This window comes from Schistocerca gregaria, chromosome 3 (assembly GCF_023897955.1).
Source record: "Schistocerca gregaria isolate iqSchGreg1 chromosome 3, iqSchGreg1.2, whole genome shotgun sequence".
In the NCBI taxonomy this organism is placed as follows: Eukaryota; Metazoa; Arthropoda; class Insecta; order Orthoptera; family Acrididae; genus Schistocerca; species Schistocerca gregaria.
Window position 1 is genome coordinate 354,236,568 of NC_064922.1, and position 23,588 is coordinate 354,260,155.

Below are 23,588 nucleotides of genomic sequence, written 5' to 3' on the forward strand. Positions count from 1 at the left end.
TCATCACCAAACGACGCGCGCAAGAGATCTTTCACTCGTCTAGCAATATGGGGTGGTTCTAATAAAACCCTTGTCATTCCAAGCATGTGTGTCAATTTTTACCTCTCTATCTACATTATTCCGTTATTTATTAAGTATTCAAATTTATACGGACTTTTTGATCACCCGGTTTACAGATTGTTACAAAAAGGTACGGCCAAACTTTCAGGAAACATCCCTCACACACAAATAAAGAAAAGATGTTATGTGGACATGTGCCCGGGAACGCTTAATTCACATGTTAGAGCTCATTTTAGTTTCGTCAGTACGTACTGTACTTCCTCGATTCACCGCCAGTTGGCCCAATTGAAGGAAGGTAATGTTGACTTCGATGCTTGTGTTGACATGTGACTCATTCCTCTACAGTAGTAGCATCAAGCACATCAGTACGTAGCATCGGCAGGTTAGTGTTCATCACGAACGTGGTTTTGCAGTCAGCGCAATGTTTACAAATGCGGAGTTGGCAGATGCCCATTTGATGTATGGATTAGCACGGGTCAATAGCCGTGGCGCGGTACGTTTGTATCGAGACAGATTTACAGAACGAAGGTGTTCCGACAGGAAAACGTTCGAAGCCTTTAATCGGCGTGTTATGGAGCACGGAACATTCCAGCCTATGACTCGCGACTGGGGAAGACCTAGAACGACGAGGACACCTGCAATGGACGTGGCAATTCTTCGTGCAGTTGACGATAACTCTAATGTCACTGTCAGAGAAGTTGCTGCTGTACAAGGCAACGTTGATCACGTCACTCTATGGAGAGTGCTGCGGGAGAATCAGTTGTTTCCGTACCATGTACAGCGTGTGCAGGCACTATCAGCAGCTGATTGGCCTCCACGGGTACACTTCTGCGAATGGTTCATCCAACAATGTGTCAATCCTCATTTCAGTGCAAATGTTGTCTTTACGGATGAGGCTTCATTCCAACGTGATCAAATTGTAAATTTTCACAATCAACATGTGTGGGCTGACTAGAATGTGCACGTAATTGTGCAATCATGTCATCAACACAGATTTTATGTGAACGTTTGGGCAGGCATTGTTGGTGATGTCTTTATTGGGCCCCATGTTCTTCCACCTACGCTCAATGGAGCACGTTATCATGATTTCATACGGGATACTCTACCTGTGCTGCTAGAACATGTGTCTTTATAAGTACGACACAACATGCGGTACATGCACGATGGAGCTCTTGCACATTTCAGTCGATGTTTTCGTACGCTTCTCAACAACAGATTCGGTGACCGATGGATTGGTAGAGGCGGACCAATTCCATGGCTTCCACGCTCTCCTGACCTCAACCCTCTTGACTTTCATTTATGGGGGCTCTTGTCTACGCAACCCCGGTACCAAATGTAGAGACTCTTTGTGCTCGTAGTGTGGACGGCTGTGATACAATACGTCATTCTCCAGGGCTGCATCAGCGCATTAGGGATTCCATGCGACGGAGGGTGGATGCATGTATCCTCGCTAACGGAGGACATTTTGAACATTTCTTGTAACAAAGCGTTTGAAGTCACGCTGGTACGTTCTGTTGCTGTGTGTTTCCATTCCATGATCCATGTGATTTGAAGACAAGTAATAAAATGAGCTCTAACATGGAAAGTAAGCGTTTCCGGACACATGTCCACATAACATATTTTCTTTCTTTATGTGTGAGGAATGTTTCCTGAAAGTTTGGCCGTACCTTTCTGTAACACCCTGTATACTCAGCAGCTTTTCGTCTACATAGGATTCGTGTAAATTTTACTTGATTTATTATTCTCTGCCGTAATTACACATACTGACTCGTTCCATGCTCATGGAGACTGGCTCCTCACTTTGCTCCTGCGGCGCTAGAAGTGTAAATAAATAAAGAAAAAAAAAAAAGTTAAACGCCAGGGTGACTTCAAGCCACGTGAATAGTTGGAGTGGTGTGGAATGTCCTTCGCGGAACCAAAATTGTTCTTACGGCTGTACAGCTCCGTCGGTCGGCCGAACGACCGCGACCTCAGACAGAGCACGGCTATTAATACATTGGCGCCGCAAGGCGGGTAAGGCTGCAGCGTGGCGCCGCTAAAAGCCGCCAAATATCTGCGCCGCGTTCGGCCCGGCGCCACGGCGGGTCGTCCATTGTGGTGTGTAACGCGCCGCCGTTTGCAAATGACAATGGTTTCGGCCTAATGTATACGACGTCGCCGGCGCGGCCGTCACGTATGGAAATGGCGGTAAATATTTATGAGCGGGGGACTTTATCTGGCGAGCATTGTCATCGGGCGCCCCGCCACAAATCGCGCTGTCTTGTCCGGTGGCGGCGGCGGCCGTGTACCCGCGGGTCACCGGTTCGTCCTCCGCCATCCATCGTCAGCTGCCCCCGGCTCTTCTGTTCTGTTTTAGGCGGCGCACCGCGGCCAAAGCATTCCGGCGGGACTCGCTGGCCTTTTTTGCTCCGCCGGGCGCGAGACATTAACCTCCCATCGGCAACAACTCCCGCTTGGCGCCCCGTTCATTTCCTACTGTGACCGCGGCGAGGCACTCAGGCCTCTCGGTCTAGGGCGCTCCCCATTGTCATTAGCTTCTCGCGTTTCTTTTGACATTTAAGTGGCGCGACGCGGCCGCCCTCTAAAAACTTCAGTCCTCTCGTTCTAAAATTTGTACAGCGGTCCATCACCACGGCTCCGTATCCAAACTACCTAAAGCCGTCGGCACACTGACCGTGCATCCGAACGTTGAGCGTTGAACGTGTCGACTTTCTGACGTCATAGCGTGGAATAGCACGTTCGGGAGTCTTTCCGAACGTGCAGAGCAATACCTGGCATGTCAGATATTCTGAGCGTGCGTCTGAGCGTGGACCAATGAGATATCACAACGCCAACTACGTCACGCGCTCGCCGTGTCCCTTCAATACAGAGATAATGAGGCGCCATATTGGCATTCATTTCAAGCCTATACGTATATATTCCGTTTATGAGCACCATCAAATTGAGAATCATTGGAAAACCCGCTGTTAATTGTGTATTTCGTTGCAAAAAAATAATGAGAAACATCATATTCGAGGAAAAGAATTATTGTAACTTGCGTATTATGAGAGTAGGCTATTTGAAGGCAGCGACACACTGAGATCCACCCAAAACGCATTGTTCTGGGTACAATTTGTGACAATTAAAATTCAATTTATAACATAATCATCTACGACTAACCTTTTTAGCAATGGTTAATATGTTTACAGATATAGCGCGTATAGTTGGTTTAGCGTAATGGGTAGCGTCATTATTCCGCAATCACTTCGTCCTTGGGCGGAGATTCGCGTCCAAACACTGCCAAATTTTTTTCCTAACATTCGCGTTTTTATTAGGTTCTGATACTTTCTTATTAATTTAATATAAGTGCATGCTATAATATTTGATGTTATGTGAATATAAGTTCACCTTTTTTGAGGGGTGACTTTGTTCGATTGGCTTAATTTACAGGACAGCTGGCGGTACTTGTATAAAGATATTTTGCTCCTTTTTTTTTACGATTCGTAATTCACATGTTGCAAAGATTCTGATACTGGGTAGGAACAGTGATCAAACCTTGGGGTTTTACTAAAATGTGGGAATGATGAAATAATGATTATATTATGTGGAGAAGTATTCCAAATTTGTACCGCACTGTTTGTAATGGAACTTTTATAAGCCTATGTCCTTATGGTTTGGACATAGCACATTCCCTTTCGTGGAAGATGGAGGAAATGTGCGTTTTAATAGAGCTAACGTTGGAATTTTACGTGCTCCCGTTGAGTAAACAGTGTGATTTACAAACTAAAAACATCCCTCAACTGCCGTTGGAGTGCGTTGCGATCGCGTTTACCACGTTGGGGCCCACGTACCGTATGCACGAGTCGCTTCGTTCCTGAGCGTTCAGCAGCACGTCGAACTTGGCACGCTCAACGTTTAACGTTCGACAGCACGGTCCGTGTGCCGACGGCGTACCGCTCGCAAGCGAGGCAATACTCGATCTGCATCTACATCTGGGCTCCACAAGCTATGTTACGACGTGTGGGGCAGGTTACTTCTGATACCATCTTTCCCCACCTCTCCTGTTCCATTCACAAATAGCGAGCGGGAAGAACGACTATCGCCAAACTTCCGTGTGAGTTCTAATTTTTCGTCATATTCATTTGATAAAACATACAGGTGATAGGCAAAATAATGTTAATACGTGTAGTTACCTGGGAATGGTTTATCAATAAGGGTTTGGACCCCCATTTACCAGTAATACAGCTGCGACTCTTCTTGGAATACTGGCATGTAATCTACATCCACATTTATATTCCGCAAGCCACCCAACGGTGTGTGGCGAAGGGGACTTTACTTGTCACTGTCATTACTTCTCTTTTCATTACCTCCCTTTCCTGTTCCACTTGCGTATGGTTCGCGGGAAGAACGACTGTCGGAAAGCCTCTGTGCGCGCTCGAATCTCTCTAATTTTACATTCGTGATGTCCTCGGGAGGTATAAGTAGGGGGAAGCAATTTAATCTATACCTCTTCCAGAAACGCACCCTCTCGAAACCTGGTCAACAAGCTACACCGCGATGCAGAGCGCCTCTCTTGCAGAGTCTGCCACTAGAGTTTGCTAAACATATCCGTAACGCTATCACGCTTACCAAATAATCCTGTGACGAAACGCTTGGCTCTTCTTTGGATCTTCTCTATATCCTCTGTCAACCAGACCTGGTAGGGATCCCACACTGATGAGCAATACTAAAGTATAGATCGAACGAGTGTTTTGCAAGCCACCTCCTTTGTTGATGGACTACGTTTTCTAAGGAAGTGAAATGATCATATAAAATTAATTGTTGGTAAGACGGGTGCCAGGTTGAAATTCATCGGGACTTTCAACCTGGCACCCGCCTTACCAACAATTAATTTTATATGATCATTCCACTTCAAATCGTTCCGTATACACACTCCCAGATATTTTACAGAAGTAACTGCTATCAGTGTTTGTTCCACTATCATATAATCATACAATAAAGGAGCCTTCTTTCTATGTATTCGCAAAACATTACATTTGTCTATGTTAAGGGTCAGTTGCCACTCCCTGCACCAAGTGCTATCCGCTACAGATCTTCCTGCATTTCGCTGCAATTTTCTAATGCTGCAACTTCTCTGTGTACTACAGCATCATCCGCGAAAAGCCGCATGGAACTTCCGACTCTATCTACTAGGTCATTTATATATATTGTGAAAAGCAATGGTCCCATAACACTCCCCTGTGGTACGCTAGAGGTTACTTTAACGCCTGTAGACGTCTCTCTATTGAGAACAACATGCTGTGTTCTGTTTGCTAAAAACTCTTCAATCCAGCCACTCTATAGTCTCCAGAGGAATGTTATGTTACTCTTCGATCAGGACCTCTTCTAACTCCTGTAGTGACGAGGGAGGCAGAAATCTGCTCCGTAGTCTCCAATACAGCCCACAAGAGTTCGATAATGTTCAAGTGCTGGTCAGGGAAGACGCTGCAGTTCAGTTACGTGCTCCTCGTACCACGATTGTCCTGTCCTGACTGGGTGAATGTGTGCATTATGGTCCTGAAATACGGCATCGTTGTTGGGAAACAACATTTGAATCATAAGCTGCACCTGATCACCTAGAATGTTCATATAATCGTTGGCTGTAACACGTCCTTTGAGAGTAATGATGGGACTAGCAGAATACCGTGTATGGCTACACGCACTATCACACTTCCACCGCCACACTTAACCGTCTGTCATCATTGCAACAAGGTCGCGCAAACCCGCCCAACTTCCCGCTTGCCGACCGGCTGCCCATAGCTGCGACCCCTTCAGTGTTGGAACGTGCGGACACTCTCATTCGAGGTGATAGCTGGATCACAATCAAACACCTCACTGCACAACAGGAAATGTCTGTTGGCAGCACTGACACACCCGTTGGGTTACTCAAAGGTGTGTGCTGGCTGGTTTCAAAAAATGGTTCAAATGGCTCTAAGCACTATGGGACTTCACATTTGTGGTCATCAGTCCCCTATACTTACAACTACTTAAACCTAACTAACCTAATGACTTCACACACATCCATGCCCGAAGCAGGATTCGAAACTGCGACTATAGCAGCAGCGCGGTTCCGGACTGAAGCGCCTAGAAACGCTCGGCCACAACAGCTAGCCCGTTGGAATCAAGTAATGAGGATCGTAGGCTTCTTTTGGCGTTCTCCAGACAAGCCCTGCCCGATGTCGGTAATAACGAAAACGTTGACTCGTCGGACCAAATGACGTGTTTCCTCTGACCAGCGGTCCAGAATTTATGCTCCTGACCCCATGTTTTATGCTTGTTTGTTTTATGTGTCGTCACTAATGGTTTGGGTATAGCAGCTAGCCCATGAATATTTGCTTTATGAAGTGCTCGGCGGACAGTGGCTATAGGGAGCAAGTCACCTTTCTTTTAGACGTCGCTTTACCCAGCACCTGTGTTTCGTAAGCCACCTGCTACGAGAAGTTGGTCTAATTCAGTGATTTGGTAGATGAAGTGAAAGCCAGGTGCGAACAGAAGTCTGCGCACGTTGGACAAAGGCGTTTAGCGGACACATTGTGAAGAGCCTACGGGACATGAAGCTGCCTCTTCACTCTGCTGGCAACAGTAGAAAGGAAGTGTGCTTTGCACCTGCAGAATAGTTCGTCGATTTTCAGTACAACATATTAATTATAATAATATTTTGTTCTTTGGAACAGTATCATTGTGAATACTCAAAAATGGTAAGTCAGCACTTAGTAATTGCGTGCGGTATGTGAGACTTTTACGATCTTACCTTTGACAAGCATGCACTGAAGCCAGCCTGACAGTATCCTTGACGATGGTAACCCCATTCACCTGTAACAAACAAGTACTGATTAAACAGACGACAGACACTTTACCTGATGTATAGAAAATTATTAGTGACCTGATGCTAAAGCTCAGTCACTGAGATTAAATTACAGAAGCTTCCAAGAACATTTATACTCTAAACTACAAAGCGTTGCTATCCAACGGAAGTTAGCTGAAGTGCCGTAGATTTGCTCCAGAATTTTTAGTACGAAGTGCTCCAAGCGCTATTAATACGAATGATAAGTGTAAAAGAAATGATACAGACTCAACACTGATAATCTTATACCGAAGTGTGTCTAGTTTTGTCAGTTCTCAGTAACTTGAAGGTCCTCGACCTTTTCATTAAGAAATTAACTGCCTCAAAAGGAAAATAATGAATATTTTGCAATCTATCTAGAAATGGAAGCATCAAAGGAACCATCCCGGAATTTGCGTGGAGTGATTTAGGGAAATCACGGAGAACCTAAATCTGGATGGCCGGACGCGATTTGAACCGTCGTTCTCTCAAATGCGAGCCCTGTGGCTGAGCACTGCACCATCTAGCTCATTGAAAGTCTCTCAAACATAATTAACGAAATAGGCCGATAATTTTGTTTCTTTTAGATGAAATTTTCCTCCCATATTTCGGAGTCTTGGTAACAATGCGACATATTAACAGGCAAGATTTAGATTGGAATCTCTGTCACACCATCTTATAACTATCAAGCCATCTGCTGTAATAAAAAACTAAGTGAAAGTTCAGTAGATGGGATTTGATAGATGTCATGCGATATCCGCGCATAACTGCTGAAGAATAACAACGACGAAACAAATAGAAAGAAAAAAAGACAAACTGAAAAAATCGGTAGCTCTCAATATTGATAAACCCTGGATCGATGGTTCGGATCTCGTTTCGGTCGTGATTTTTTTTAAAAAAAGTGATTACTGTCGATGACTCTACATCGTGTGTTCGATTTCCAGCCGGATCGGCAGTTTTCTTTGCTCGGGGATTGGATATTTGTGTCGTCCTAATCATTTCATCTCATCTTCATCGACTCGCAAGTCGCTGAAGCGGCATCGAATAGAAATACTTGCAACCGCCGTCAATACGTCCATTTTATTTCCTAGGAATTCCACTAATGACTCTTCGCCGGAAACTGCTTTCCCTACGACTATACTTACGTGGTAGTTACACTTTAGGACGCGTTGGACGAATACCCTGGGTATTTTACAACAAAAAAAAGGTTCAAATGGCTCTGAGCACTATGGGACTTAACATCTGAGGTCATCAGTCCCCTAGAACTTAGAACTACTTAAACCTAACTAACCTAAGACATCACACACATCCATGCCCGAGGCAGGATTCGAACCTGCGACCGTAGCGGTCGCTCGGTTCCAGACTGAAGCGCCTAGAACCGCTCGGGGTATTTTACAGTTGTTACTGTTTCCCCTGGTTTATAAGCAACAGTGTCTGCCGCCTTATCTGGTTACGTTAACAACGCTGTCGCTCTCATATGGCATGCAACAGGCTCACAGAACTTTGAACCTCAATTTATCAAAAATTGGTGAAAAGCGCTTCGTACCTGAGCAGCACTTGTTATGGTTCGATATGTGCTACAGTCCTTTATTCTAAGTTATGGAATAATGGATGGGCAGTAACGTAGCTGCTAACGTTACAATGCCCAAAGAAATTTCGGACTTTCAACCAGTCGTCGTTTACTACAGTCCACGATATTTCGACTGGGCATCTGCCAATCATCTTCGGCTGAGCCACTGAAGGCAGACGAGAACTTCTCTCGCTCTGTAATTAATCAGCGAGAATCCCACACATGCAACTAGAGCGTGGTGGTACACTGATCACACCACCCCGTGGGCAGCGTCGTCGCTGGTGGAGTTGGAACTCAATTGTTCTCAGGCTGGCGCTCGCCGCGACCTTCGTCGTACTCTGGAAATGACGTGGTCCACGCATTATCCAAATGGTACCCGCCATCGCGGTTCATTACATTCTCTTCTACGCTAATTTTGGCCGATCTTTTTAGTTATAAAGCCCCAAAAAGATGTTACTATGGCTAAAATTATTCTTTTATTACACACCATTGAGAGTCCTTGGAGATGAATTTTCAGCCATAGCAGACTTGGCTGCAAAAGGCAAGTGCAGCATTGATGCTCGGTGCAGCGTTCTTCTACTGTGCTCGTGGTCTGGTCTATGTTAGCCGTACCACACTGGCAAGCAATTTGGTAAATTCCACCGTTCTTAACAACAGACCGTACTTCACTGATCCCAGTAGGTCTGTAATCTTTGATGGTGGGCGGAAAACCACTCTGCCCTGATATTTTCGGATGATACTGTCTGTCTTGAACGATATACTGGAATACACTACTGGTGATTAAAATTGCTGCACCATGAACATGACGTGCTACAGTCACGAAATTTAACCGACAGGAAGAAGATGCTGTGATATGCAAATGTTAGCTTTTCAGAGCATTTACACGAGGTTGGCGGCGGTGGCGACACCTACAACGTGCTCACATGAGGAAATTTTCCAACCGATTTCTCATACACAAACAGCTGTTGACCGGCGTTGCCTGGTGAAATGTTGTTGTGATGCCTCGCGTAAGGAGGAGAAATGTGTACCATCACCCCTCCAACCATTTTCGTGGAAGACCCATTATTTCAGGTCTTTCAACCAGTGGGTTGGCACTGCCTTCACGGACCGGAATAAATTCGCAAGAGACACGACTGTTAGATTGGTCACGGGGTTCGTTTTCTTAGTGGTGGAGACAGTGTGCCGTTGGGTCTTCATACCCAACAGTGACAAGAGACGCCATCAGTTGAAGCCATTTCTTAGCTGGAGCCGCCTAGTGATCATCGTCAGCTAGTAAGCTGCCACTGTTATGTACGGATGTGCATGGTTCCTACATCTGTAGCGGCCACTGATTGCGCGACTCGCTACGGTACTGTTAGTAGTCAGTTTGACCGTGCTAATCGTAACAGTTCCGACGCGTGCCGAACCGTGGGCTCGGAATTGCAATCTTAACTTCCCCTTCATGGGCCGCTCTTCTCAATTCATATAACTATCAGCATTTCAATTATCTCTTGGCCCACTCTCTCTTAATTTAGATTTAAAACCATCAGAATGACAGTAATTTGTTTCCTGTTTAATTGTTCTTGTGAACTATTCCGCAGCAAGACTAGTTCCCGCCAGATTCTTAGCTTAATTTCCGTACAGTAACTGTTATTCACTTGTAACAGGCTATCTTTCATTTGATACATTCTTCTCGAACAATAAATGCTACAAGTGCAACACTTTACCACATCGGTCTGTCTTTCCTCTGGCTGTAGCTTCCCCCTGTTGTCTCTCTTTATTATGAATTCGAATAAATACTTCAAATGGCTCTAAGCACTATGGGACTTAATATCAGAGGTCATCAGTCCCCTAGAACTTAAAACTACTTAAACCTAACTAACCTGAGGACATCACACACATCCATGCCAGAGGCAGGATTCGAACCTGCGACCGCAGCAGCAGCGCAGTTCCGGACTGAAGGGCCTAGAACCACTCGGCCACAGCGGCCGGCTTAATTCGAATACTGGAACCCCACCTAGACGGGATGGAGCCTGATGTCGGCTGCGATCGGGACAACAGCAGAACCGCAGTTGAGATTTAACATCACCAGCTCATTAGTGGAAAAAGGCAAACAGAAAGCCAATTTAATCACTGCTTTCATGCTTTCAACTAATCTCATCATTCACGACTTTACAAGAAATAGCAGCCATACTCTGTTTCCTGAGTGAACTGAGTATCCTTGTGAATCGAGTTAAGGTAATCTAAGAACTCCGTTAATTTATCTTCTTTATGAGGTAAGATTCATGCATATACCTCTGATTTCAGTGACCTCTCATTTAAACTCGCCGGGATAAATTTTAAAATGCGCATTACAGTGCTCTCTAATAAGAATTTGACGATGTTAGGGCACACACACACACACACACACACACACACACACACAGAGAGAGAGAGAGAGAGAGAGAGAGAGAGAGAGAGAGAGAGAGAGAGAGAGAGAGAGCGGGAAGACATATCTAGTCACTGCTCTTCCTCAACGACGGGGATGGGGTAGCGAGATCCCGCTACGTGTTCCCCGCTCCCTGCTTCTGCACTACGCAGCAAGAGGCGAGGGGCGGAGTCGCATAAATCAGAGAACGCCTCGTTACAGCGCGGGGCGGGACGGCGTCTCATTACCATCTGCAGTTCGTGGCCCGACATATCCCACTCGACGCCCACACTTATCACGGCGGCATGGCGCCGTCGAGGCGCCTTTGTGTCAATACGGAACGGCGGGAGGACAACCGAACCGTGCGTCGCTCTATGTACTGTACGTCCCCGCCATTGTTACGATGAAGTCGTAGGATAGGACGCACACACAGGAAAATGCGAGGGCCGCCCCGTAAGTAATGCAGCACATTCTTTTCTTGGACAATTTTGGTTGAAAAAATGCTGAATTTGTTGTGGGACGTCGTGGAATATTCCCGCTCCAGCGTCTCTAGTTTCCTGAAGTTCTGATACGTGGCCGAACTGTAAGTAGGCTTCGAAATAATGTCTGTAACGGGGATGCATTGCAAGCAGAGAGCTCTCACTGAATTTTATTTTGACGGAAAACCAGAACATCGCAGACATTCTTAGATACTTGCAGAATGTCTGCCGAGACCTGTAAGTTAACAAAAGCACCGTGAGCGGTTGGACGAGGCGTCTGTCATCATTGCAACAAGGTCGCGCAAACCTGCCCGATTTCCCGCTTGCCGATCGGCTGCCCATAGCTGCGACCCCTTCAGTGTTGGAACGTGCGGACACTCTCATTCGAGGTGATAGCTGGATCACAATCAAACACCTCACTGCACAACAGGAAATGTCTGTTGGCAGCACTGACACACCCGTTGGGTTACTCAAAGGTGTGTGCCGGCTGGTTTCAAAAAATGGTTCAAATGGCTCTAAGCACTATGGGACGAAACATCTGAGGTCATCAGACCCCTAGACTTAGCTGGCTTGTTTCCTCGCCGCCTAACAGAAGACCATAAAGACCAACGTAGGACCGTCTAAGTGGAACTGCCTGCGCTCTACGAGGCTGATCTTGACAGTTTTTTGTCGAACATCGCCACAGGCAATGAAACATGGTTTCATCACTTCACAAAACGGCAATCCATGGAGTGGTACCACACCACATCTACACCATGAACAGATTCAAAAACGCACACACAGCCAGTCGTCTGAGACTCTCAAGGGGTTGCTCTGACTGATGATCTCCCTCACTTTGCAACGATCAACTCTGAAGTCTATTGTGCTACCCTCAGGAAATTGAAGAAACGACTTCTGCCTGTTAGTTGCTACAAATATGCAAACCAACTTCTCCTTCTTCATAAGAACGCAAGGCCTCACACAAGTCTGTGCATTCGACAGGAGCTCACAAAATTTCATTGGACCGTTCTCCGTCTTCCACCCTACAGCATGAATCTCGCACCTTCCCACTTCCATCTGTTTGGTCCAATGATAGGCGCCCTGCAGTACGTGTTTGATGGAGAGGTTATTCATGCAGAAAGACAACGCCACAGCGTAACACTAGTTACTCCGCAGTTCACAACTGGCACTACGGATGATGAGAGGTAACATTCTCCAGCGTCTATAATGACCTCGATGTCGATGGTAAGTTAAACCAAACCTTGTGCGGTTCTAGGCGCTATAGTCTGGAACCGAGTGACCGCTACGGTCGCAGGTTCGAATCCTGCCTCGGGCATGGATATGTGTGATGTTCTTAGGTTAGTTAGGTTTAATTAGTTCTAAGTTCTAGGCTACTGATGACCTCAGAAGTTAAGTCGCATAGTGCTCAGAGCCAAACCAAACCTTCCTTCCTTTCTTACTTCTTATTGATTCAACATGGTAAGGGTCCCAGACGCATAGACAATACTCAAGAATCGGTGGAAGAAATATTTTGTATTTTGTCAAGATTCTCCCATGGAATCAAGGTCTAGCATCAGATGTTCCTCCCATCTGATGTGGTAATTCCTCCTTAAGTTCCTACGGATGGTTATTGCTAGGCACTTTACGGTAGTTACTGTTTCCAGTGATTTGTCACTAGAAGAGTAATTTTACAATAGCGGATGTCTTCGCGTACTTACTCGCAGTACGCGACATTAATCTAGGTTCAGGGTCAACTGCCCGTCCCTGCACCATTCACCGATCATCCTGCTTTTCACTACAATTTTCTGAAACTGCAGGTGTTTCTGATTCACGCTTGTTTGTCATATGTCTGTCTCACGTACGTGACTGTCCTGAGTTTATATTTGCCGGCCGTTGTAGTCGAGCTGTCCGGAACCACGCTGCTGCGGCGGTCGCAGGTTCGAGTCCTGCCTCGGACATGGATGTGTGTGCTGTCCTTGGGTTAGTTAGGTTTAAGTAATTCTAAGTGTAGGGGGCTGATGACGTCAGATGTTAAGTCCCATAGCTCTCAGAGCCATTTGAACCATGTTTGAGTTTATATGTAGCAGAGCGTTGAAGTTGCCAACGGTGTTTCCGCAGTAGTAACACCGGTTCCCGTCAGACCGCCGAAGTTAAGCGCTGTCGGGGTTGGCTAACACTTGGATGGGTCATCGTCCGGGTCTGCGGAGGGCTGTTGGCAAGCTGGGTGCACTCAGCCCTTGTGAGGCCGGTTGAGGAGCTACTTGACTGAGAAGTAGCGGCTCCCGCCACGAAAACTAACGGCCCGCTCTCTCCGTATTCGTATCCGGTGACGACCAAAGGTGAGCATGACATGGCGGCCGGTCGGTACCATTGGGCCTTCACGGCCTGTTCGGCCGGAGTTTTGTTGTTACAAAGTCTTGATGAAGGAAGGACAGAGTGAAACACAGTGGCCCCACATTGCTGAATGAGACGACGAGGACCACTGAGTTTAGGGTCCTTTATCGACGAATGAATTAAAGGGTAACACCACTGCAGAATTTCCAAAAAATCATTTTTTTATTGGGTTAAAAGACGCTTTTGAACATTCTTAGACATGAAGCAAGAAGTCTAACCCCCGGAATAAATAAATATATATGTGCTATGGAATTCCGAGGTCGTGCTCCAGCACATCGGCTGACCCGAAACGGCCAACTCGATACCCCCTGTGGTGTCTGGGTATACAGAAGCACTTCAAAACAATAACACGATAGCTTGGCTTCGCCAAGCGTCACTAACTGTACGAAAAAGACAATTGTTTCGTTTCGAATCTTAATTTTTGTGTGAATTGTTGACTTTTGATAGTTTGTGATCTTATAGTACTCAGGTTTGTCTTTCAAGTACGGATGAGTGCTAAGAAACTGTACTCTGGCATTAGAGGTACGAAAACATCCTATACAACACCGTGTCGAAGCAGAATGCCATCAAAGAGTTCAAAGAGCAGATTTGAGGCTGAGAACAGTGCGGAACGAATCTATTCCTCTGCTAGGAAACTGAAAGACAATCACCAGGATTTCGATGTGAATTTCGGATTGAGCTATAGCATTAGAAATTTTCCTGCTGTTTTCTCTGTTATTTCTCCGTACGTGAAATGTAAAACGTGCAATGCAGACATCGCGTTGCAAGATCGAAGTCCTAGAGGCTTAGGCTTTACAACAATTATTATTTGACCAAAATGCCCAAAGTTATTATAACAAGTACTATGTTAAGACCGAACGCATATGAAATCCGCCGTCGAATCGTCCTAACAATGCACCTGTTTGGAGGGGGAGAGATGAAATTGTTTTGTGAGTTCATGGAATTGTCACGAGCGATATTTCAATCGATCTATGATAAAATATTGGATATGATGTCCATCGCTATCGCAACAATATGACAGGCCAGTCCTAGGATATAAGATAAATGTTAAGAGTTTTCTAGAAGTAGATTTTTTTTCATATGTTCATGTTTATAACACTTATCTAAACTTCAAACGCGTTTTTCTCCAAACTTGATTTTTCAAATCGACACGTAGCGTAACTACAACAATTTTCAATCTGTTTATTTGAAAATTTAACCACAATTTTGAAATAACATTTCAAATTGAGCCACGTAGGGAATTTTCGGTTAGATTATTTTAACAATATTTCTTAACAAATGACTGTCCTTTCTTGGTGAAAATTGAACGACTTTATTCAAACACTTGCCAATTACACAAAAATAAATATTTCTAAGATCCCCAACGTGGTTCACTAGCTACATTCATGTGGATTACATAGATTTTTTTCTTTTTTCCAGATTCAAATTAACACAAGTTATAGTTTACGCCGCAGGTCGCTTCGGGAAAATTGCTGTAGTCTCGCCATTTTGTATTACTTTCCGAGACTTTTTTTTGTAATACACAAATATATGCTCACAAACTAACCCAGATATTATTTCTCTATTATTTCTCCTATTGACCGAAAACATTGTCAAGAAACTCTTCTTTTAGGCTGTTACGGTGATGTTATTTATCCCTTAACACCAATTTTTCCCTCAATCTTTACATCTGTACTATGAAAGCCAACGCATTTTGTGTTGTGGAATGTTTATAGCGTACCAGCCTATTCCCTTCTTTTCATATTACATTCGTGGATGGGGAAGCGGGAAAAATGTTGGCATTCCGTGGAGATAAGTCTGAATCTCTTTAATTTTATCGTCAATGGTCATTACATAAGATGACCTTCAGAGCGGTTTGCTTATTTATTTGTGAGCATATTTCCACTGTCGTGTTGACATGAGTTTCCGGTTTTACGATGTCTAACTTGGCACAGCAGCGCGCTAGTATAAAGTTTTGCTTTAAGGTAGGGAAAACCGCTGCAGAAACATAACAGACAACGCTTTATTTTACATCAGACCCAGACTTACGACGTGAGGGAGAGCTTTAGGATAGACTCTTAAAACTGGTATAAGAGTTTCAAAAACGGTCAAACATTAGCCTATGACGACGATTGTTCTAGCCGGTCGTCAACTAAGTTCACACCAGATAATGTTCACAAGGTGAGGGATATGATTCTGCAAGATCGTAGAAAGAACATCCAAGACCTCTTCAACACGCCTTGGGAATAACGTTTGAACGTATCCTGTCAGAAATATTGATCGCGAGAGCGATTGTGGCCACTGCTTTAAGACAACCAAAATCAATATAGGGGGGAAGTCTACAAGAGACTTAAACGTCTGTTTCAAGACAGTTCAAATTTTCTTTCAATTCCACAAGTGACGTAACTTGCGTTTTGGTTTTGACACTGAAAACTAACTAGCGATCGTCACAATCGAAGAATGCCTCACCTTGGCCAAAAAAAGGTCTAAAATAATATTAAGTACTTGATGATATATACTGCCCAGGAAGACATCGACCCTCCTGCTTTGAGGGCGTGGCGTAAAGTGTAAACGGCCACAGAAGTGGCTTACGAACGAGTGGGTACTCCACCACGACAACGTACGACTGCATACAGCCTACATTATTCTGCAGTTTTACACCAAAAGGATGACAACTCACCAAACTTAGCTATGAGTAGCTTCTCCCTCTTTTCCAAGATGGAAATCAAATTGAATGGGCGAAGATACATTGGAGAGGATTCGAGAAAAATCAATGAATTCTACATTCCCTACCACAGAAAGACAAGATGTATCTCAAAACGTAGACGTAGGAATCTGTGTATTCGCTGCCAAGGGTGACGGTGTACAATAAGATATAAGTAAGTCACAATAATTTAATGAAATGTACTTCGATAATTTTTCGATACCATCTCGTTTTTTACAATCGGTAGATGCTGGTGGACATGTAGACTCCGTCTTCAAAGATTTTCAAAACGTCTTGGATCCTGTAAACTGTACCACATGGTCAATGAAAATGAAGATAGGATCATGCGTAGTAGCTTCACAAAAAAAGTGGAAATCGAGTAAAAAGTCAGCACCTCACAGAGGGAAAGGAGTCATATTTTTAAATGTCCTTACACATTTCATATAATAGCCATTTGTAGCACGTATGATCCACAGAACGTGCAAATAACTAACGTCTGCATCAGTGTAGGTGACTTCTTCCAGTAAGAATAGAAGCGAGCAGTTGACGAAAGGCAGACACTTTAGCTGTCGACTGCTGTCCGTAGCACGAACACGTGCGTCCTGCATGTTCTGAGTGGCGCGGCGCAGTGCTTGAGTGCGAGGTGAGGGTTCTTCCCCGTGCGTGCTCTTGCTGATTCCAGCGTCCTTAGTGACCAGGACTGTCCACTCTTAAGAGCCCCACAGAGGCGGCAGCTACCGTTATCTCGAGTGCAACAGCCGACGGCTGGTTCCTCAAGGGACCACTTCTGCTGCGCGCCCCCTGTCTTCTGCTCTGCTGGAAGACCTCTGCCACGGCGTCATAATAAGCATGCCTTCATCTACATCTACATCTACATGGATACTCTGCAAATCACATTTAAGTGCCTGGCAGAGGGTTCATCGAACCACCTTCACATTTTTCTATTATCCCAATCTCGTACAGCGCGCGGAAAGAATGAACACCTATATCTTTCGGTACGAGCTCTGATTTCCCTTATTTTATCGTGGTGATCGTTCCGCCCTATGTAGGTTGGTGTCAACAAAATATTTGCGCATTCGGAGGAGACAGTTGGTGATTGGAATTTCGTGAGAAGATTCCGTAGCAACGAAAAATAGAGTCATGATATGATGCCCTTGTCAGTCCCTTTATTATTAGTACTAATGTTGGTAAGCTAGCGTGTAAGTGACCATGTCATGGCACCTTACACTATTTGCTCCTGAGAAAAAGCTTTTTTAACAGACGGAGAGAGAGGGAGACAGACAGACAGACAGACAGACAGACAAACAGACAACAAAGTGATCCTACTAGGGGGTCTGTTTTTACCGATTGAGGAACAGAACCCTTTAGTAATGTTTGGGAACTGACGAGAAATGCCGATAGATTAAAAATTATATCGGTTTTTGTCACCTGAGCATCTTCAGGTTTGATATTTTATCCACTTTTCGTTGGACGCAGAGCATCCTCAACTGTCACTAATATTTTTATTGAATGTAGCATTTGTTGCGCCAACATTACGCCACGACCGTATTTGGTCCTTAGGCCATTTTCAAGCGTTCACAACTGGACAACACGACCGCCTCTGTTAGCTGGATTACACCAGACACCAACTTGCTGCACTGCAGCTGTTGTTCCGTTGTGAACGTTGAAAATGACCTAAGGATCGAAACCGATCTTGGAGGACGTTTGCTGCACCCGGTCCTGCGACTGAATAAAAATATTATAAAGTCATTTACAGTAGCCCGTATGTACCGCAACGGCTCGTTTTAAAAAATTCAAAGCAGTCTAGACAGCAACCAAAATATGGTGTACAACCAGCGAATGTCTTCGAAAGACTGTTTTTGCAATAAAGATCTATTTGAAACTTCGTGGCAGATTGAAACTGTGTGCACACAGAACCTTAGCGTCCGTGAGTATAGGCGTTATCTAATAATTTATTCATTATGTGAGACCACAGTCATAATAGTCATAATATACACTCCTGGAAATTGAAATAAGAACACCGTGAATTCATTGTCCCAGGAAGGGGAAACTTTATTGACACATTCCTGGGGTCAGATACATCACATGATCACACTGACAGAACCACAGGCACATAGACACAGGCAACAGAGCATGCACAATGTCGGCACTAGTACAGTGTATATCCACCTTTCGCAGCAATGCTGGCTGCTATTCTCCGATGGAGACGATCGTAGATATGCTGGATGTAGTCCTGTGGAACGGCTTGTCATGCCATTTCCACCTGGCGCCTCAGTTGGACCAGCGTTCGTGCTGGACGTGCTGACTGCGTGAGACGACGCTTCATCCAGTCCCAAACATGCTCAATGGGGGACAGATCCGGAGATCTTGCTGGCCAGGGTAGTTGACTTACACCTTCTAGAGCACGTTGGGTGGCACGGGATACATGCGGGCGTGCATTGTCCTGTTGGAACAGCAAGTTCCCTTGCCGGTCTAGGAATGGTAGAACGATGGGTTCGATGACGGTTTGGATGTACCGTGCACTATTCAGTGTCCCCTCGACGATCACCAGAGGTGTACGGCCAGTGTAGGAGATCGCTCCCCACACCATGATGCCGGGTGTTGGCCCTGTGTGCCTCGGTCGTATGCAGTCCTGATTGTGGCGCTTTCCTGCACGGCGCCAAACACGCATACGACCATCATTGGCACCAAGGCAGAAGCGACTCTCATCGCTGAAGACGACACGTCTCCATTCGTCCCTCAATTCACGCCTGTCGCGACACCACTGGAGGCGGGCTGCACGATGCTGGGGCGTGAGCGGAAGACGGCCTAACGGTGTGCGGGACCGTAGCCCAGCTTCATGGAGACGGTTGCGAATGGTCCTCGACGATACCCCAGGAGCAACAGTGTCCCTAATTTGCTGGGAAGCGGCGGTGCGGTCCCCTACGGCACTGCGTAGGATCCTACGGTCTTGGCTTGCATCCGTGCGTGGTTGCGGTCCGGTCCCAGGTCGACGGGCACGTGCACCTTCCGCCGACCACTGGCGACAACATCGATGTACTGTGGATACCTCACGCCCCACGTGTTGAGCAGTTCGGCGGTACGCCCACCCGGCCTCCCGCATGCCCACTATACGCCCTCGCTCAAAGTCCGTCAACTGCACATACGGTTCACGTCCACGCTGTCGCGGCGCATGCTACCAGTGTTGAAGACTGCAATGGAGCTCCGTATGCCACGGCAAACTGGCTGACACTGACGGCGGCGGTGTACAAATGCTGCGCAGCTAGCGCCATTCGACGGCCAACACCGCGGTTCCTGGTGTGTCCGCTGTGCCGTGCGTGTGATCATTGCTTGTACAGCCCTCTCGCAGTGTCCGGAGCAAGTATGGTGGGTCTGACACACCGGTGTCAATGTGTTCTTTTTTCCATTTCCAGGACTGTATTTCTTTAAAGTCAGTACCGCCATTAGACTGTTTTTTTTATGCCGTGTTACATTTACACGATCATGATTTCGGCTTAAAATGCCATTATCAAGTGTTTTAATGTTATATAGTGCCTAATATGTCATACTGTCGTATTTAAAACACACTATTAGACACATTGACCCCTAGACAATGTGTCCAATAGTGTATTTTAAATACGACAGTAGGCCTATCCATCTTCGGCACTGTATAACGTTAAAACACTTGATAAAGGCATTTTAAGCCGAAATCATGATCGTGTAAATGTAACACTGGATATAAAAAAAAAACAGTCTAATGGCGGTACTGACTTTAAAGAAATAGGCGTTATCGTCTGAGATATCCAGGGGCAGTCACTGCTTTCCTCCCGCCAGTAGCTCCCTCTTACCTTCCAAATAAAACAACGCACACTCCGTTGCAGATAGAAATATTTATTCTGGAAAGAATAATTTATCAGTAGCTCTTGGAGGTTCTGAAATATCACATTCTTTAAAGGGCAAACGGATGAAAAAAGAGAAACCGACAGAAGGTGGACCTGGACCTTACATATTTTCCACTGGTAAATTTAATGTAAATAATGGTAAAACGGAGTCGCCTAGGAGATCAAAATCAGCAACATAACTCATACCTGTACAGTGATATATTTTACTGTGTGTTCCCGTGTGGAGGACAATGTGGAGGCACTACCGAAGGACTTGTATGTTGCGGGAGAGCAAAGCAAGATGTAGAGGAGGAGGGACACGTCGGTATTGTCTCGGCAGGGTATCCGGGAGGAATCTTCGAGTGGTCACGGTCGGTGGCCGGACCAGTATGCCAGCCAGCGAAACAAAAGAGTCGTCCGCGTGCACGTTTCCTTATTCGAGCGCGTTGATACGATCCGGCGCCGTCGATTCCAGATTTGTGGCCAGTGGATCATCGCGATAGCGGGCGGCGTCCCGCGGGAGGCGGCGGATGAAGCCGTACTGCCGCAGATCCTATCGGCGACCGTCAGTCGGGGCTCCCGGCCAGAGCCTGCCGGCCAGCAGGGCGATCTGCTGCGCGCCGACTGCCCGTCGCAGCCAATCGCGTCATCTCGTGCGTTTGAGCCGCCGCGAGCGAACCGACCGGAGTGCACTTAGCAGCACTCACTGCGCTGCTTGCCATCACCGGTTCTCTTCAAACGTGGAGAACACACACTACTGGCCATTAAAATTGCTACACCACGAAGATGACGTGCTACAGACGCGAAATTTAACCGGCACAAAGAAGATAGTGCGATATGCAAATGATTAGCTTTTCAGAGGATTCACACAAGGTTGGCGCCGGTGGCGACACCTACAACGTGCTGACATGAGCAAAGTTTCCAACCGATTTCTCGTACACAAACAGCACTTGACCGGCGTTACCTGGTGAAACGTTGTGATGCCTCGTGTAAGGAGGAGAAATGCGTATCATCACGTTTCCGACTTTGATAAAGGTCGGGTTGTAGCCTGTCGCGAATGCGGTTTATCGTATCGCGACATTGCTGCTCGCGTTGGTCGAGATCCAATAACTTTTACCAGAATATGGAATCGGTGGCTTCAGGAAGATAATACGGAACACCGTGATGGATCCCAACGGCCTCGTGTCACTAGCAGTCGACTTGACAGGCATCTTATTCGCGTGGCTATAAAGGAACGTGTAGCCACGTCTCGATCCCTGAGTCAACAGATGGGGACGTTTGCAAGATAACAAACATCTGCAAGAACAGTTCGACGAAGTTTGCAGCAGCATGGACTATCAGCTCGGAGACCGTGGCTGCGTTTACCCTTAACGCTGCATCACAGACAGGAGCGCCTGCGATGGTGTACTCAACGACGAACCTGAGTGCACGAATGGCAAAATATCTTTTTTTCGGATGACTCCAGGTTCTGTTTATAGCATCATGATGGTCGCATCCGTGTTTGCCGACATCGTGGTAGACGCACATTTTAAGCGTGTATTCGTCATCGCCATACTGGCGTATCACCCGGCGTGATGGTATGGGGTGCCATCGGTTACACGTCTCGGTCATCTTTTGTTCGCATTGACGGCACTTTGAACAGTGGACGTTACATTTCAGATGTGTTACGATCCGTGGCCCTACCATTCATTCTATCCCTGCAAAACCCTACATTTCAGCAGGATAATGCACGACCGCATGTTGCAGGTCCTATACGAGCCTTTCTGGATACAGAAAAGATTCGACTGCTGCCCTGGCCAGCACATTCTCCAGATCTCTCACCAACTGAAAACGTCTGGTCAATGGTGGCCGAGCGACTGGCTCGTCACAATACGCCAGTCACTACACTTGATGAACTGTGGTATCGTGTTGAAGCAGCATGGGCAGCTGTACCTGTACACACCATCCAAGCTCTGTCTGACCCAATGTCCAGGCGTATCAAGGCCGTTATTATGGCCAGATGTGGTTGTTCTGGGTACTGATTTCTGAGGATCTATGCACCCAAATTACGTGAAAATGTAATCACATGTCGGTTTAGTATAATATATTTGTCGAATGAATAACCGTTTATCATCTGCGTTTCTTCTTGGTGTAGCAATTTTAATGCCCAGTACTGTACTAGTAACACCAATAGCTCCAAAAATATGCCAAGATGATAAAAGTCATGGGATAGCGATATGTACATACGAGATGTTTCTAAAAGAGCGTGAAAAATTTAACAGGACGTAGAGGAACCTACACTGAACAATTTGAGGGAGGGAACCTGGGGTAGGAGAAGCTCACTTAAGGAGATAACTGCAACAAAATCACATTATGTGTAGATTTTTATTTACATTAGTTACAATTAAGTGCGAATATCCACATTGACACCATGAACGTGCCATTTGTACTGTATCTTAGAAAATGTGCTGAGACTGATATCCATCAAACTCAACGCAAGCATAACATCGGCGAACAAGATTCTGAAACACAATGACAAATATTCCGGGTGTGTTTCGAGTCACATCATAGGCAGTTACAATCCTGGCAACTAAATTCATCTCCTTAGCCACCGGGGTCTCATACACAACTGACTTAGATATCTAAAAATGGTTCAAATGTCTTTGAGCACTATGGAACTTTACATCTGAGGTCATCAGTCCCCTAGAACTTAGAACTGCTTAAACCTAACTAACCTAAGGACATCACACACATCCATGCCCGAGGCAGGATTCGAACCTGCGATCGTAGCGGTCAGGCGGTTCCCGACTGTTGCGCCTAGAACTGGTCGGCCACCCCGGCCGACTTCCCCACAGGAAATAATAAAGGGGATTGAGGTCAGGTAACCTTGGCGGCCATGGAATAGGACCTCCCCTTCCAGTCCAGCGGCTAGGAAATACAGCATTCAGGTGGTTTTGGACATCCACAATGAAGTAAGGCGGTGAACCGTTATGTTGTATCCACAACCCTTCACGAACCTCAAGTACAGGTGGCCATTCACACTTCCTAGTAATCAGGCTCGTCTTACATGTTTCCTTGCAGGAAATGAAGAATGTACATGTAATAAGCTTCACACTGCGTGTGAACTTGTACGCATGTTACTTCTAAACAAGCTGGAAAACAGTAATGCTAGACAAAGTGGCACCCAAGTTTACTTCCATGTCTCCTTAAGCTGGCTCCTTGATCCCATATTCCCTACCTCAAAGTTTCAGGCATTCCTTCTCACCAAGAACATCGCAGTGGCCGACGGCCTTCACTTAACGACAGAGAGCAGCGGCGTTCGCTTAGAGTTGTCAGCTCTAAAATGCAAGCAACACT

The 23,588-nt window shown here is 45.9% G+C and overlaps 1 protein-coding gene across 2 annotated transcripts in view; it reads right to left on the reverse strand.

Annotated features, from left to right (window-relative positions):
• LOC126354819 (integrin alpha-PS2-like) overlaps positions 1-23,588 on the reverse strand; it is a 721,457-nt gene that overhangs the window by 143,180 nt on the left and 554,689 nt on the right. For both annotated transcript variants that reach the window (XM_050004760.1, XM_050004759.1), the window contains exon 5: positions 6,830-6,891. In XM_050004760.1, the coding sequence (XP_049860717.1) occupies positions 6,830-6,891 (62 nt within the window). The remainder of the gene's footprint in view (positions 1-6,829; positions 6,892-23,588) is intronic.